General features: G+C 36.2%; 1 protein-coding gene across 2 annotated transcripts in view; it reads right to left on the bottom strand.

The window, feature by feature from the left end:
• Nucleotides 1-17,698, bottom strand: part of LRP2 (LDL receptor related protein 2) — a 116,703-nt gene that overhangs the window by 47,386 nt on the left and 51,619 nt on the right. For both annotated transcript variants that reach the window (XM_017837597.1, XM_017837606.1), the window contains exons 25-38: nucleotides 17,045-17,422; nucleotides 15,914-16,162; nucleotides 14,557-14,768; nucleotides 13,921-14,105; nucleotides 12,778-13,006; nucleotides 11,689-11,866; nucleotides 9,555-9,683; nucleotides 5,744-5,910; nucleotides 3,167-3,310; nucleotides 2,133-2,242; nucleotides 1,606-1,783; nucleotides 1,056-1,269; nucleotides 347-586; nucleotides 30-218 (exon numbers count right to left, since the gene is read on the bottom strand). In XM_017837597.1, the coding sequence (XP_017693086.1) occupies nucleotides 30-218; nucleotides 347-586; nucleotides 1,056-1,269; nucleotides 1,606-1,783; nucleotides 2,133-2,242; nucleotides 3,167-3,310; nucleotides 5,744-5,910; nucleotides 9,555-9,683; nucleotides 11,689-11,866; nucleotides 12,778-13,006; nucleotides 13,921-14,105; nucleotides 14,557-14,768; nucleotides 15,914-16,162; nucleotides 17,045-17,422 (2,802 nt within the window). The remainder of the gene's footprint in view (nucleotides 1-29; nucleotides 219-346; nucleotides 587-1,055; nucleotides 1,270-1,605; nucleotides 1,784-2,132; nucleotides 2,243-3,166; nucleotides 3,311-5,743; nucleotides 5,911-9,554; nucleotides 9,684-11,688; nucleotides 11,867-12,777; nucleotides 13,007-13,920; nucleotides 14,106-14,556; nucleotides 14,769-15,913; nucleotides 16,163-17,044; nucleotides 17,423-17,698) is intronic.

The following is a 17,698-nucleotide window of genomic DNA, read 5'->3' as shown; positions in this document are numbered from 1 at the left end:
AACATTCTCCTAAATTCAGCTGTGCTTACCTGCTACCCAGTCAATTGCAATGCCACGGATCCCATTTCGTCCTATTCCATTAGTAACAACATTTCTAAAGTAAGAACCATCCGGTTTAATTTTACGTATCGCATTCTGAGAAGAAACTGTGCTACTGAAGTCACACCAGTAAATGAAACCAGAAGGCATGTGAACATCCACATGAAGTGCATTTCGACCTGAAATATTTTGAAAAGTAATAATTAATATTCTTTATATAAGCTAACATTTAAAATGTGTTATGCCAGAAAGAAATGCCAAAATACTAGGCATTACAAGATTTTTTCCTATTACAATATTCACATACCTCTTCCTGCCAGTGGTACCATGGCTTCAGAGTGATCTGATGTCTCTAAACTAAATCCTTTAATTGCAGAAAGCATAGATACAATTACAAATGAACTGTATGGGGAACAGGTTCTGTTATCAGGATTTAGTTGAAAGCCAGTAGCACAGGCACAGGAGAATAATCCATGAGGTACAGGCAAGCAAAGCTGCTGGCAAACTCCAATATTATTACTGCAGCCATTTGAGGAACCAGCAGAATCTGTGAAAGGCACAGATGGCAAGACATAAAAATCTGAACTGTATCATCCCACAGATATATATCCAAATTCATACATTTGTACAGTATTAACAATCAGCTGACAAAAATAAAGATCTTAATCATTGTTCATTTTAGCACAGATGTGTTAGCAAATAGATTAGCTGGTTTCTTGTCATCTAAGATCAATGGGGTCAAGAAGCAGATAAAACAGATTTGAAGCTAAAGTAACAAAATTTCTTATTTAGTCAACACTACATTGATAATATTTTAGTAAAATTACATAACCCAATAGATGCTTTAACTAGATGATGGACCATCTCTTTACCAAAACCAGGCAAAATGCTTCTGACACTTTTCCTGAAAGCCAAATCGAAGCATTTCCTTTGAAAAGGCAAACATTCTATCTCTAAGGGAAGTTTGAGTTTTCACAAGTTGAATATCCTGAAATATCTCTCTTGCAAATACTCACTGTCTCGGTAATACACTCGTAGGCCTTTCAGTCTTGGGACATTATCTCTCAGTACTACTTTGTTTGCACCAGTGGATTTGTCAACTCGTTCAATAACTTCATAATCTCGGTCAGTATAGTACAGAAATGTATCATACACGGCAATTCCCCAAGGATGAGAAAGATGAACCACCAGGGTCACACGATTTGTACCATCCACATTGCCTCTCTCAATCTATGAAATCAATTCAAAGATTAAGATAAGGATTACATTTTTTATAATAAAAGTTCAATGTTATAATAAAACTAAAATGTTATATAAAACTAAATGCAACACATGTTACTAAAATCTCTTATGCATGAAATCTTTATGTACAAGGTAAGAAGGAAAGGGCCAACAGTATATGATTTATGATCATATACTTGTAATGGTATTTAATAAACACTTATTCAGATTTTGCCTGGCCCCGCAACTCCCAGTTACAAGAGAAAACTGAAGTAACTGAATCACTCATGTGAATCACAGATGCAGAGACAAATAAAAAAGCTATTATAAAAAAATATCTCCTACCACTCCTGTGCTTGTGACAGCCCAGTACAACCTTCGTTCCTTAATGTCAATGGTAAGGAACTCTACATGGTCCAGGTTGCCAGTGAATAGTGTTTGTATGCCTGATCCATCCATGTTTGCACTGGCAATCTTTGCTGGAACTCCACTGTCAGTTCCTTGGTCTGTCCAGTACAGCCTCCTATAACAGACATTACCACATTTGTTAGCAAGCTGATAAGGGAGATCACTGGACCAGAGTCCCACTTTTCCAAGATTTTTTCACAATCAAAATATCCGGAGATTCTTTTTAACTAAAAAATGTTACCATACAAACATATGGTAAATTAAGGAGAATGAACATCTACACAACAATTTATGAAGCTATGCAATTATTGTATAGAGCTTAAAAAGAGTAAATAAATTCTGTATAAATATGAAAAAAAGCAAAACCATGTCAAATCCAGGATGAAATTTGAAGACCCTAAAAATTAAGAAAAATACAGAGAATACACTAATGAGCAAAGACAACAGCAGGTTTGGAAATTTACCCTCTTGCTGGATCAACTGCCAAACCAATTGGTGTGCCAGCTCCCAGAGGGGTGCCATCATTGGTAATCAGTGTTTTCCTGTACATTATGTCACCATGCAGCTTCAGGACCTATGCAAACATTGAACTCATAAGCGCATGTAATACAGAACTTACGGTACATTTTCAAATTACAGGAAGGAAGCCTAAATCAACAGGGAGTTGAAATTGCAGAAGACTTTCTCAAACACCGTGAAAAAAAAGCACATTTTTCTCTACTCTAAAATCTCCCTTCTCTTACGTGCATCCCTTGAATGAGCTGCTTGCAGCTCTGAACCTGTCTATGTTAACAAGTATCCTAGGTATGAAAATAGTTCATTTTTCAGTTTCCATAATATCTTCAAAGTATTACAGCCTGAAGGGGTTGATGAAATGCTGATTTAGGATGTATCCCATTTCATTAGCTCAAATTAGCTGCTGTTTAATTTAATAGTACGTATTTATATTTTGGGACAAGGACACTAATGACTGGGCTTATTCACAGTCATTATTGCATTATATATTACTTATCCTCTATTTCCCTGCACTAAAAGGCAATTTTATCCTTCACATACCATGAGATTGTTAGTCTCCAGAAAGCTACCTAATATGCTATCAAAGTATTTGGGAATAGACCTTACTGCATTCAATGACAACATTCCTTTACTATCAGAGGCACTGCATTGGGATCATTGATTTGAAGTGAGGATAGTAACAACAGCAACTCTAGTCATCAGAGAGGTTGTGTGTTAAACACTAGAAGCCTAATGAGTTGAAGGAAAAAAAAAAGAGAATAGATGTATGCACAAATAAATTTTCCTGCTTTGTATCTCTTTGACTACACCCAAATTTAACTTTATCTTTCCAGTTTATAAAGTATTTTTCTACAGACTGATTGCTCTTTAAAATAAATCTAATTTCAGCTTTTCATTAAATAAATATTGTTAATTTAAACCTGTACACATAAAGTGAAAAATCTAGGTTCTTGCTTTCCAATTGTCCCTCTTAAATAATTACCTCAATTGACTGTGTCCCTGGGTTACTGTAATAAAGGTTTGCAGATATCCAGTCCAATGCCAGACCAACAGGAGAACCAATAACAGCTGCTGGAGCAAAAACTGACCTGTTGGTTCCATCTGACCTCACTCTGTGAATTTCACCCTTGGAAAAAAAGATAACAAAAGTGAAATAATGTCAAGAGCAGAAAACACTGTTCTATTCCAACTATATGAGTACTCATTCTATATTGCAATCTTTTCTAATGCTAGCCCAGTTCAAGGAGGGAGGAGGTAGAGGCAGAAATAGAGCAGATCCAGGCAGTAAAAAATGGACAACAGGTTGCAGTTGCCATCTTAGAACAGGAACAAGGTAGAAACAACTTTAGGAAAAGGACCCAGTGATCACATGGTCCATGCATAATCTTAATTGCTTTGTTACCATATCAGCCTACTGTCTAAATATCTCAGTGCAGAATTGAAAATGGTGCTTCAGAAAGGAATCAGCACCTCAGATGGCAAAAAACTGAGCTCCAGGCCAAACTCACTGCTGACTTAAATAACTAAAATTTCTTAGACACCAGCAGTGTGCTGCTTGCTGAATCCAAACAATATAATGCTATTTGCAAATTATCCTGCCCTTGAATTCCTAGGCCTTCAGAAAAAAAGCAGGAAAACAGGATCATTTTTGGTACTCTATAAACCCTACTGTGAGTGTCTGATGGATGTTGGATGTTTACAACAGTGTCTAATATGATAGGCACTTTAAAGACAGTTATCCTGGCTATTACTGACATTTACAATTAACAATCTACAGAATATGATGGCTAAAGAAAAAAACTTAAGTGTTTACAAGTAGAATAGCGGGGCACTCCTATTTTTATCTGTGTTTCCTGAGTTTGCTTCAGAAAGAGTGAACAAGCTGGATGTTCACTTGAACTCTAACTACAGCTTCAAATGCTGCCAACACTGGCCCTGAAATTACAGCAACAAACTATGCAAGTGTAGACAAACCCCAGGAAAAGCCAAACATGCAATGGATGGAGGCAAAACGTGGTGTTAAGGAAGAGGCCCTGTGGTAATGGACAATTAAGAAAGTAGGCAAATATGCTTCCATCATTAGAAAACAGAGAAACATCTTTTTCTCAGAGTGAGCCATGACTGACACAGGTGTCTCGGCACTGTTTGGGAGCAACAGAAGCCTGAGGTCCGCAGGTCAGGGATACAGTCACACATTTGTCAGGCTTTGTCAAGACCTAACTAAAACAGAGCACATACCCACACTCAGCCAGCAAAGGCACCTGGCATTTCACTTGCCAGCGCTGGTAATGGATGTATCAGCCCTTGACCTCCTACAGAACTGAAAAGGCTTTTGTATATGTCAGCTGTATCTGCTGGCTGAAGTCTGTCAGAAACATTTTTTCAGACTGGAGGAAGAATGAAATAGATTCCTGAGTATTTACCTAGTTTCTTGGGCAAAAGTTTGCTTAAATAGGTCTATTCAAATACTTCATTGGAACTAAATATTCTAACTTTAAAAGAATAAATAATTAAATAAATTGTCGTTTTTTTATGAGCGACATGGAATAGGCTTATTAATCAGTAGTTTTTAAAATTATATTTACTTCAAAGATGCAAAATGTAAAGAAAATAAGTTGGGAAAAAAACATAAAAATTGTGTGTGGATGAAACATAACAGGTTTGTGTGGATTATATAATTATATAAATCTCCTTATCTACCATCATACTTCTCCAGGACCTAAGCACTGTTTTTCTTGAAAAAAAGAATTGTTTTTATGCTTCCAAGACTTAACACGTACTGTTGCATCAGTAGCATCCTCTCTCATCTGTTTCCCAGACTACCATAGATTTTTTTTTTTTAAGTGTCCATCCTGCAAAAATTTGGATTTTTTTTTTTTTTAGTGGCAAATTAGGCTTAGGGAACACATATAATTTCCTTGCTCAGGACCAGCAATAAAAACACTTCATCAAACAATTATAATCAACTATTAAAAATTAGTTCAAATTATTTTTTAGATCTATAAGCCTCATATGTGCTACCTGGAAATTGTTGTGACTTGGCAACAATTTTCTGTTTAAAGGAAAAGGTGCCTCTCTGCTATGTTACTTCATTAAGTGCTCAGATCAGATGCATACACATTCATTCTAATATTAAGTGCCACTGTGTCCAGTGTACTACTTCCATGGAGAAGTGCTGTGGCCGTGTTTGCAGAATTAAGTCCTAAGTCAAGAGAGAGGAGAGAGATTGGACTATAGTACAGCAGGGCTGAGAGTGTGGGTCTGTCAATGCTTTCCAATATTTCCTGTTCATGTCTCTGAGCCAGAAAAAACATTAATCAAATGTTTCTGCTGCCAAAGATAAGATCTACTTTACAAGAGAGATGAAGTGTCTTTATTTTGTCCTAGTGGGGAAAAAAACCAAACCAAACCAAAAACCTAAAAACCCCACCATTGCATTCTTTTCTATTATTTTTATCAAAATTCTTATCAGCAATGCTAATATATTGCAGTCCAAAACACTTTTTAAAAATAAGAAATCTTAATTTAATGCACATTTGGAACCCAAATACTAACTTACCGGATTTTCAACCCAATAAATCATCTGCTCAGAGTCATCAAAGTCAACATCAACACCATTTTGAACTCCTGCTATTGGAACCATAGCATCATTTGTCTTCTCCTCAGGGTTCAGAGAAATTCCATAAATTATATTATCTCTTACAGCAATAAGGAAAGGGTGTTCAACTGTGAAAACATACAGTGTAACTCAGAGTTGCTTCTGCTCAAGAAAATGTCATTATAATATGCTTTCCCGCTCCCACACAGAAGTTCCCTGGTGCTGAGAAGGGTTCAATTTTACCAGTGGTGCTTTGAAACCACTTACCTAGAAGTTTGATCCCTCACTAGCAGCGAGGTTATCAATTACTGAAATTGTAACATTTTAAGTTTCAGCACTGGGCAATCACAAAGCAAATTCTGAGAGGAAGGAAGTAAATAAAGCAGGATCACTCACTGCTAGCCAAGGGAAGGAGGACATCAATGCAGCTGCTCTAAGCAGCTTTTACAAATCTCCAAGAATGGGAACCATCAGGACAAAGGTCTGAGGATTGTGCATGACCTGATGGGAACCAGCCAGGCAAAGCTCTGAGATTCTGCAGGACCTGCCTGTGATGGGTTCTAATGACTATTAAGCAGAACTCACAAGCATAGAATAATGTCACTGCAGCAACTGGTGATTTTCATTATTAAATATAACTGCAGTGTTGTGTTTTCCTGTTTTATCTCTAAGGGAATAGACATACTCCCTTATAGTATATTTACTTTATGGTAAACTTGTACTGCTTAAATCTTATTAACAACGGGCAGCTAGTCAGGCGATCTGAGAAAATGCATTGGAGAGCTGTAGAGTGAGAGTCAGTAACTTCATTTCTCATCTGCTAAAGGAGTAGGGGAAGAGAATGTTCTGAACGCTGATTCCCCTCTTCCTTGTCCTTTTGTCTTTGGAGAACAAATTCTAGCCTCTTCTCCCCATAGGTACAAACTACCATTTAGTAGGAAAATGGGCTGCTATAGCAATAACCCATTTCCTCTTTTATCACAGATCAAAGACTTGTTTGTTTGGATTGGATTTTCTTCACTGGCTGCTTAATTGCAATATTTATATAAATTTCACAGTGAAAATTTTGACATGAAAACCCACAAATCACAGCATCACTGCACATCTCAAAAATTATTCTCTGTACTTCTCTCTGGCTGCTGGAAGTGTTTGTCAAATTTGATTTACTGCTTTGAGTTTTACACCTATGTAAATCTATACAATCTGATTATTCCTCACTTTTAAGATGAGCAATAGAGCAAATTTGCTGAGCTATAGAGATTTAAAAACCTGTGTAGCTTCATCAGATAGACATTAATATAACTTCTGCAATTTTTAAACAATTTACATGACAAATTATAATCTATATAAAATTCATGTATTATATGAAATATGCACATGTACCATTTTAATATAATATTTTAATATACACAAAGTCACTTCTTTGTTTCCAAGGCAGCTTGCTACATTACCATCTTTAAAATCAACCTGAAATGCTGTTTAAAAGTGCAAAGGCAAGATTTCTTCATCTTATATAAAGCTAAAAAATGGTGCAATCCTAGAATAAATGCCTTTCCATCCACATGAAGTTAGTAGTGTTTAATATGCAAACTAAGTAGGCAGAGACCAGCAATATCATTGTTTGTAGAGACACTGGGCAATCAAATGCATGCAGTGCAGTTTAACCTCTCTTCTGAAAGATTGTGCTGGCCTAATGAAGTAAACAATGACAGCAAGGATAAGGACAACAGTAAAAATTAGAAAAGAAATAAAATTGCCTACTCCCATGTAATCATGAAATGGCCTGGGCTGGAAGCAACCTTAAAGATCATCTAGTTCCAAGCCTCCTGCCATCAGCAGGGACATTAGTCATTAGCAATGATTAAAATATTTTACCATTAAAAACCCCAATATATATTTTTTAACTTTTGCTGATGTACTGACCTTCAGCAAATATCCTTTTTTTTAATTCCCCACATCTGTAGATGTTTTCTACATACTGTTTTAACTGTATAAATTCCATCGAAAAAGAATAAAATAATCCCATATAGTTTAAAAGAACTGTGCTTTACAGAAGGATACTTCTATCTCTTTCTTACACAGTTTATATTGAACAATTATGTAATTTCTAAAAGGGACACAACTGTACCTAAGCAGACAAAGGGAAATTTACAACATGCAAGAAGTAAACAATTGTCAATAGTTCAATTCAGTGGCAGATTTGGGTCAACCTCTACATGTGCATGTGCTTCATCCCTGCCATGTTCCATTTCTTTCATTATGATCCCTCTATAAACCCACACATAACAAAACAAGTGCAGATTTCTAAAAGAAACCCTCTTCAAATTTGCACTTCATTTCAGATCATATAAATTGGAAATTCCCTTGCTGCTGTTCAGAAAAATATGAATGCAATACAACCCTTTAAAGAACATACAGTAACGAGCAGGAAAAGAGCATGATATGGCCTTTAACATTTAGATAGTTTTAAAATAAAAGGATTTTTGATGGACAGAGATTTCTAATGTTAGCTTATCCCAAAGATAATTTCTACTTAAATTTCAATGATTTGAAGCTTCCCTATACAGGGAGACACCAGTACACTTGATATCTGTACAATGATGAAAAAATTAATAATGAATGCTTCATCTGACAGCAGCAATGTGGGTAAATTTCTAGTCACAAGTTGCCTGCCAGTGCTTTGAATTTTCTTTTTAAATGAACAGGCTAAATAATTTTTACAAATCATTGTGGACTATTCAAAGAAAGTTCAGTAGAACATTTTGACACCACATTTTGTTTGTAAAGGTTAGTTCTGTTACAGCTGCATCACATGTATGTACACGTAATTTTAGGCTGTGTTTCTAGACCTTCTGCATTTGGCACACAAATATTTTACACAGGGAGGGGAAAAAGCTCAAAATGAGAAATTCTGATATGAATTTCAAAATGCATTAGTTCAGATAGGCTGAAGACAGTCATAAGAAAGAGGGAGAACATCTCTCCTGATTAGAGGAAACTAAAAGATCATAACTTACTTCTTAGCAAAATAAGGCTGAGAAAGAACAGGACAGCCACTTCAAATATACACCACAAAACATATACCAATGCTAAAGGAGAACTACTAATGCTATTTATCCTGAAGGACAAAAATGGCATCAGAAATGGGAGTAAACTGGGAAGATATTACATTTGAACAAAAAAAATCAGGTTTCCAAATACCAAATTGTGAAGTTCAGTGAATTTCTGGCAAGAACCCACATTAATCTAAAACTAGAGCTTGACTGGTGAAAGAGGACATATGACACGAGGTCAAGGGCAAGAAGGAAACAAACTTGAGTAACCAAGGGAGTCCCCTCTAGACCTGCATCTCAACATTCTTACAACTACAACTCTTAAAAACATGTTTCTGAGCTGAATACTTATAATGAACACAACGATCTGCCAGAGTATGTTTTCATTTTTAACTGATAATAAATTCCTTCCAGATGTATTCCAACAGCAAAACATTCAATGTGGTGAGAAATTTTAAAATGTGGCTTCTTTAAAGTGCTTATAAGAAAATTGAGTTCATTGATTTTCCCCAAATGAAGCACCTGAATCTCTGACTCAGTTGTTTCCCAAACCTGTCTCCAAACCTTTAGGCCAAGTACATTACATGTGTCCTAAATGAAGGCTGCCTGAAGTGGCCCCAAACTTTGATTTCATGAGCAGCAGCCCACTGAAGTATGCTTTTTGCCTAAGAGAGAGATATACTTGACAGCATTTGGGTCTTTCATTATTACTGCCCTACCTCTCATGCAGTTCCTGTTATCAGGAGAAAGGATCCATCCTGAGGGACAAGCACAGGAAAAAAAAAGCGGTCCAGATGAAGAAAGCAAGCAGAGGTGGCTACAGGGGGACGATGCGCAGGAATTAATACCTAAAATTTAAAAAGGAATTATTAGCAACTGTAACAATATGAGTGACTGGAAAGAATATTCTATCTCATTGCTCCTGGTAATATCAACTCAGCACTAAATTTTGCTATTTCTTTAAAATTAAAAAAATGAAATAATTTCCAAGAACCACAAGCTATATAATACACTCATAACAGGATACAATTTTCCATGTAAAATAAGGACTATTATCATAGTGGTCTTTTCAAATGTTATGCATCATAGAAAATCTTTCAAACTCCATTTCAGACTTTTCTTAACTGCACCAGGAGGCCTACGGGATTTTCAGTCCTTGATTATTATAACCTTTCTAGATGGGGGTTTTAAATTATTTACTGAGACTTCTTGGAGAAACGAAAGAGAAAATAGTTGGTATGTCTTGTTCACAGACAGTGGGAGCTCAATGCCAAATTTCTTGGATCGCTTTGAAACTGCCAGTTTAAAGTTGTAAAATGCCAAAAAAAAGACGGCGAAGAGGACCTCTCCTGGCTGTTATTATTACTATACACTAAAATTCAACCTAGATCACTTCCACAAACTTGCTGCTAAAGAGGATTTTTCAGGATGAGCCATCTTCATAAGAAAACAAAAATCCGATTTTGAGTATATCCTTAGCAATTGCAGCAGACCTTATTTTAAGAAGCTTGGATGTTCCAGGAAATTGTGCAATTGTTCCTAAAATAAAAACTAACAGGAACTGAAAACAAATTAGCATGACAATAAAACCATAGCATAAACTCAGAAATCAAACTGTAAGAAAATTATTCACCTCATTAGTATTATGAAATTAAATGCTGGTTGGTGTAAGATCTAACAATTTACAAAAAAGGAAAGTGGATGACAGTTTTAATACTGCATCTGGAATTTCAATCTGCAAATAACTATTTCTTCATTTGTAAATATCAGCATGTTTTGCTATTCTGCAAGTGATTTATTCCCTTCTCTGTCTGGCCACATAAAGTACAACAGAATAATTTAAAATGAAAAATCATAAAATGTACTAACTTAAAACAACAAAGAAAAAGAAAGAAATTTCTCCACCAGCGATAGAAAGGTTTTTAAACCTTGGGTTGTAAAATAAAACCTCTTAAACCATAACTATGATCCATAAATTAATGGTACTCTCTGGTAAATGAACAATTTGCAGTGAGAATGCAAAGTGGCTTTAGTTCTAAACATGACTGAGGAAGGTTTTGTTCCAAAACAAATACAGCACTGAAATTACTAGTGCCTTACTCAAATGCAAGTCTCTACCCTCCCTGGTATGGGGGTGTCTTTCAAGGCAAAAAAAAGTAAGCTATTGTAATATTTATTAATTGGAAACACCTCATACACAAGAAATATAACAAAAGCTGAAAGACAACATTCATATCAATATATTTCCCACACTTCAAGTCATGCCATGAAATGAGGAAAAGTCTGATTTGAAGGACATCTCTACCTAACAGAAAGAAAAAATACTTTTTTTACAGTCTTTCAGCTGCAAAAGATCCCCTGCATAAGATCTTAGAGGGAATACTTAATGCAATGAAGGGGTTTATTTATGATTATTGAGTATTTATGATTATTTCATTGAGTAAAATAATGCAGAAGTACTTTCAGAGAAGATTGATGACAGTCATCTTTTCAAAAATAATTGTATTATTAACACACAAGAAATTGAGTCCGGTATGTCAAACACAGAAACTTTTACAACTAAAATACTTTCCAAAAATGCTCCAATTGTCTTACAAAAACATTCAGAACAAACTGCAAAAAGATGACACATACTATTTCCCTATTATTCTTTTTGGTTAGTCATTATCCTTAGACGCTGCCTAGGTGGTTACTTTCCCTAATACCAGTTTGGCCAGTTGCAAGTCAATTGTTTGAATTATTTGCTTGTTTTAGCCCAGTCCATTTGCTGACAAGGCTGATTCTCACTGTGCCAATGCATGATCGTACTGCATGTTATTTCTGCAATTACCAAAGTTGTTTTGATGAACTTACCATCAGGCTGCTTTACAGGATGGACTGCCACAAGCCCTAAAGGCTGGTGAATGTTATAAATCATAACTGTCTGGTTTCCTCCATGCCATTTATTGGCTCGAATTACTCGGTTAGTATAGCGGTCACTCCAGTACACAAAATCTTCAAAGACAGTTAGAGCATGTGGATGTTGCAATATCTAAAAAGGCAAGGTTGTTCATCAGTTTAGTTCTGGAGATTTGCATGTTTAAAGCTTGCAATGAAGTAACAACAGAGCCTAGCATGTTTTTTAAATAAATAAATAAATATTGAAGTAGCCATGTCTAAAAGATATTTTTCAGCAAAAGAATATGAAATACCATCTATTGTCTGAAAACAAGACATTAATTATGGGGAAAATATAATTTTTTAAAAAATTAAAATGCTATATGGACCTTGTGAGATGAATAGAATGAGGAATTACCACAGCAGTCTAACTACAGGGCAGAACACAGGGAACCAACAGGTAAAGACCCCACTGTAGACTTTCAGGAGCACAATAGGAAATGTCTAGTGAGAGTTACAGACATTTCAAGAACTTGCATCCCTGATACGCTCCCCTAAAATTTACCAGAGGGTCAAAGAAGGTGGTTTATCTAAATTTCAGCTAACTAGGGGCAGAAAGATTGCCTTGTCTTCCATTTCATACAAATTGTCTCTCCAGTCAACAGTAAAAGCCCCAAGGGTCAATTCTTAAAAACATCCATGTGGTTATTTATACAAGTTTCTGTGTACCAACTGAACATGTGAACCACTGTGTTGGTACAGAGATGGGGCTACAAGCTGCCAGCAGCACTTCATTGAGAGATAGCCTGTAAGAGGGATGGCCTTCATGAAGATGCTGCACACAGCAAGTCCTGGTAGCACAAAATCCTTCAGTGCTGTCAAGAACAGTACCAATAATCACTCACAAAAAGTGACTGGGAAAAGTTCTTTCAGGCTTTTTGTACATTTGCCTACAGCAAATGCACCACCTGGTAGAAGCAGTGCCAGATGTCACCTTCAGACTTCATGTGTGCAGATAGAACAGATAAGAATGATCTAAACAGCAGTTTCTCTTTAATGTCTTACCAGATCGCTTGCAACCACCTGTCGTCTGTTGTTTCCATTGTAATCACAAAAATCAATATAATCAAGATAAGCATCAGCAAAATAGAGAAGTCTATTTGGGTAATCAATGGAAAGTCCATTGGGCCAGTAGATTTTATTATCAATAATCACTGTGCGCATTTTGCCATCCATGCTGGATTTTTCAATCCGAGGGTTTTGGCCCCAGTCAGTCCAGAACATTACATGAGCACTGAAAAAAGTAACGTGTGGTTACCAATCTGTGAAAAAATCTAGCTGCCTATTGAGAAATGTTACATGAAGACTCACTAGATCAAAAATAGAAATAACCTTTTTAAGAACAGTCTTACACAATGATACTGAAATTATTTATTTCACCAATATGCTTACTTGAGATACTACCGTAATTCCTGTTGTAAAAATTCTTTTAACACTTCTACTGCTGTTTCCATTTGTCAGTAACAGCAGCATATAGAAGCTACCAGTGTCACTGTTTTTCACTGTTGATTATAATCTGATTCTCTGGTTGCTATATAATAATTTGATACAGGTTTGTACTTTTATAATGTTAGTGACAATGTTAACAGCACTAAAAATGAAGAGCCCCATGTGGCTGGCAGTAAACAGAGTTCAAGGCACTGAAGACTGCAAAAAAAAAGTAAAAGTTTGCACATGGACAGTTCAAATCATCACATTTCATTAACTCTATGCCACTTGCTGTCTGAAATGGGAAGGTACTTCTGTGATAACATTAATACAACACAGATAATTATTTTAGACTTGGGGCTATGAAGGGAGGCATATGACATTAAATCACATATAAGTTTGTGGTATACCACCAAGTGAAATGATACATCATAATTTTGAATTAACATTTCTCAACTAGGAAGAAAATGTAGGAAAATCTTTTATAGGAAAAAAGCCATCTTGTCACAGTGAAACAGAGCAACAGATCACCAATAATTACCGCATAACTTTAAATATTAAATCAACTCTGCAAACACACTATTTCTAAAAATTGCTTTAAGTTTTCTCTTCTGCTTGTAATTTAAAATTACAATACAACTTGGGTAGATCTCAAATTTTAATAGTTGCATCATAAAATATTAATCTTTTCAAAACAAAACATAAAAAAAAAAATCTTACTCAGTTCTGGGATCTAACACTAGTCCCCTTGGGTTTGTTATATTTTCACTGAGCAGCACAGTCCTGTGGCTCCCATCCAGTTTAGAGACTTCAATTGTTTCCAGAACAAAGTCTGTCCAGTAAAGGTTGCGACCTATCCAATCTACCGCTATACTTTCAGTCACGGTGACACCACTGTCAAACACCTGTTTAATAACAAAAAAAAAGGAGTAGGGGGGAAGTTGATAAATATTTACCCTTCACGGTTCTATAGACATGGAAAATAGGGAACCAAATCTCCAACATTTTCCAGGTCTAATATGCAGAATGAGTCACGATGTACATACTCAAAGCGTTGGTAAAGCATAAATCCAAACACTCCTACTAACTTCCTAAGGTCTAGTGAAGAAGTTATCATTTACTAATAGGAAAATCAGCTCATAGTTTGATGTTAAAAAGGGCTTCTTGAAAGCATTCAGTTTTCTTTTTCAAAAAGCTGTACGAAATGTTGGCTTACCATCTACAAAGTTGTTTCAATTTGTCTATGTTACCTCTCTTCTTACTATGTTTGGATTTTCCTCTTCCCCTTTGTTAAATGAAGAAACATTGTCTTAATTTTCTCTACACAAAAGAAAAGAAAAACTCAGCAAAACTTACTATTTTTCTGTCAGTCCCATTTTGATAAGCACTCCAAATTTTATCCTGTGTTGTATCAGACCAAAAGATACGATCTGTGATTGAATCAAAATCAATAGCCACAATATTGGTCCCATCCCGAACCAGAGAATAAATGCTGTGTGACTGAGAAGTGATGTTATCCACAACGATTTGGTTACGACTTGCCACCAGCAAAAGAAGATTCCCAGACTCTGTCGAAGGATAGAAATTATAGTAAAACAATAAGCTATTCAACAGTAATTCTGTGAGAAAAAGAAACACTGAATAATTTTACATGACTTTATAGCATCAATATATACATATTGAAAGGAAAAATTCAAATCAATTCACAGGCCAAGATACATTATCATACCCAGTCTGTCCACCCTGACTTTTTAATCTGCCTTGGCTTTTCTCCATCCTTTCTCCATCACTCTTTCTACAGACTTCTTTTCTAGGCTCATATCTGGACCTCAGGTCTTCTTCCCCATTGTCTAACCAGTTTGCTGCTGACATCCAACACTCATTTCTCCATAAACCTCTCTTATGTCCCACTCCTGATTCAACCCCTAAAGTTTTTTGTACCACAAGTTAATCTATGCAGCCTGGCTCTTCCTCCTTTGTAACCTGCCTGCTCTTTTTTCCCCTCCTTTAGACTGCATGGGAACAAGAAACATTACAGGAAAGCCACAGACTGCTGTGTAGCTGCTTACACCGATAAGATGCTGAAAAACCGCTGAAGAGCAGCAACCATAAAGACAGCAAACTATGAGAAATTCCCTATTAGTAAGGGCCAAACTTACATGCAGGTAAAATTCAAGTGTCTTCCATGACCTGAGTATACCCCTAAATCAGGAAACCTGTGGTGACAAATTCCACTGGGTATATAACTCCTACATACTGCCACTATGCTGCGTAAGAGATAGAGAACAATTGGCAGCAAGGCTGTATCAGCGATGTTTGGTCTTTCAAAATGAGCGAAGTGCAGCGCAGGCACTAGGTAAGGCTTGTGAAACGCTGGGATTTAAACACTTTGTGAGCATCAAACTTTACAGAGGCTTTTACAAACTTTAACCTCTGGCTTACAGGTGTCTGACACTGATTTTCTCCATAATATTATTTTTGATGATTCCAGGATTAAAAATTCCGCTGTTAATTTAAATATATTATTTCAAGGAAATAACAGTTCCATTTAACTCCTCAGCTGACAGCTTTAATACTCAAGGTCATCTGCCAAGAACAACTCTAAGTGGCTGTTTACAATAGCTCTTTTAAAAGAAAACAACATTAAAATGGCAAAGCTGGACAGTTTCTAGACCCTGTTGTCATTTTTTAGATTGACCTCAATGTTCCTCACCTGCTGCTTTACATGTCCTCCCATTGGTTTCTAGAATGTATCCTTCATCACAGTAACACCTAAAAGACCCTCTCTCATTGTAACAGTGCTGACTACAAAAGCCTGGAGGGTCACATTCATCAATATCTTCACAGGTCTTGGAGTCATTTGCAAGCTGGTATCCAATAGGACAGGTACACTGAGCTCCAAAGGGTCCTTGAATACACTCATGAGTGCAGCCAGCATTATTGTCAGAGCAGCTCTCCTGATCTAAAATTGGGTTGAGAAACGAAATAAGTAAAGAGTCAACAAAAGCTTCTTATGCTAAATTTAGTTCTTTACAATTGCATTACTGGCCTAAGACTGCTGCTAAAACATGACTGCAGAACCATCAGTTATGCAGTGTGAGACTGGACTGCCACCCTCACACAAAATATAACGCACACAATGCACATAAAAGCAGGTAGCAACAAAACATGTACTATCGAATCCTGTCAAATGAATGCTGTCCAAACATTTCAACAAATTCTACAAAAATAGCTAGAAATACACAAAAATTTACTGTGCCACTCCAAACCTAAAATTGTATAAATAAATAATAATTTAAAATCGTTTATAATCATACCTGGCTGGGGTTCATCTGAGAATGTGCATTGATTAAAGAGAAAGAAGAAAGAAGGAAAGAAAGAAAAAGATTATGTTTTAATCAACTCATAATCAACATAAATACAAATTCTGGCTACACATGAGCTTCTAGATTTTTTTCATGATTCTTGAAGTTAGAAATTTAAAAGAGAATTTTAAGGACTGAATCACATTTCATCTGCATTTAAAGCATACTATGCTTTAGTGAATGCGTTCAGGAACACAAAGCTCATTCCAATGCAGTTGTATAAAATCCTATACTTAAAGTCAGTAGAAGTCACACTGGAATTCAGAGCACATGATTGGACATAGCTAATGAATTCATCAATCATTGTGGTCTCCTTTCACTGCAAGCAAGTTCCACTGAGTAATGTGAGCTCTAATTACAGCATGTTTACATTTCTGATAGAAACACTGCAACACTAAATAAAGCATGTTGAATATTCCATTTCTTTCTGAAGCCATAACACATAGCAGACTATAGTAGATGCCTGAACAGTAACTTACTGCACAGTGGGGATTCATCAGCTCCATTGGGACAATCAGCAGAATTATCACACACTTTGCTCAGATTCACACAGATACTGTGACCTGGACATTGCCACTGCCAGCTGGGACATCGAAAAGGTTGAGTAGGACAATCTCTCTCATCGCTCATATCCCTGCAGTCATTATCACCATCACAGATCCATGCCCGATAGACACAGTTGCCATTATCACAGCGGAAAAGAGATGGAGGACATGTTCTGGCAGGACATCTGTGGTGTTCATCTGAGCCGTCTGCACAGTCAAGATGACCATCACATTCCCAGTTATCAGGAATGCAACTGCCATCTGATTGACATTGGAATTCATTTTGGTGGCACATCCCTGGTGGTCTTGTAGCTAAAACAGGGACATTCAACAGTTCAGAAGCTGTTTCCATTTTTGACAAAGAAGCAAAATCACTATGTTCAGTTAATTTCTTATATAACTACTTACAATACTATTAAGAACTGTGTTGCTTTTAGATCAGGCCACAGAGTCACAGTTAATCAATCTACATGACATTTCAAAATCTGAGCAATTTAACTCCTACTTTATAATGTGGCAAACAAGGCAATTTAACTATTGTTATATTTTGAACAAACACATATGTGCTCTGACAGAGAGTGTGTTTAT

The sequence above is a fragment of the Lepidothrix coronata genome, unplaced genomic scaffold (genome assembly GCF_001604755.1).
Source record: "Lepidothrix coronata isolate B3197 unplaced genomic scaffold, Lepidothrix_coronata-1.0 Scaffold7, whole genome shotgun sequence".
Classification (NCBI taxonomy): domain Eukaryota; kingdom Metazoa; phylum Chordata; class Aves; order Passeriformes; family Pipridae; genus Lepidothrix; species Lepidothrix coronata.
This window is presented reverse-complemented; position numbering and strand designations above follow the sequence as displayed.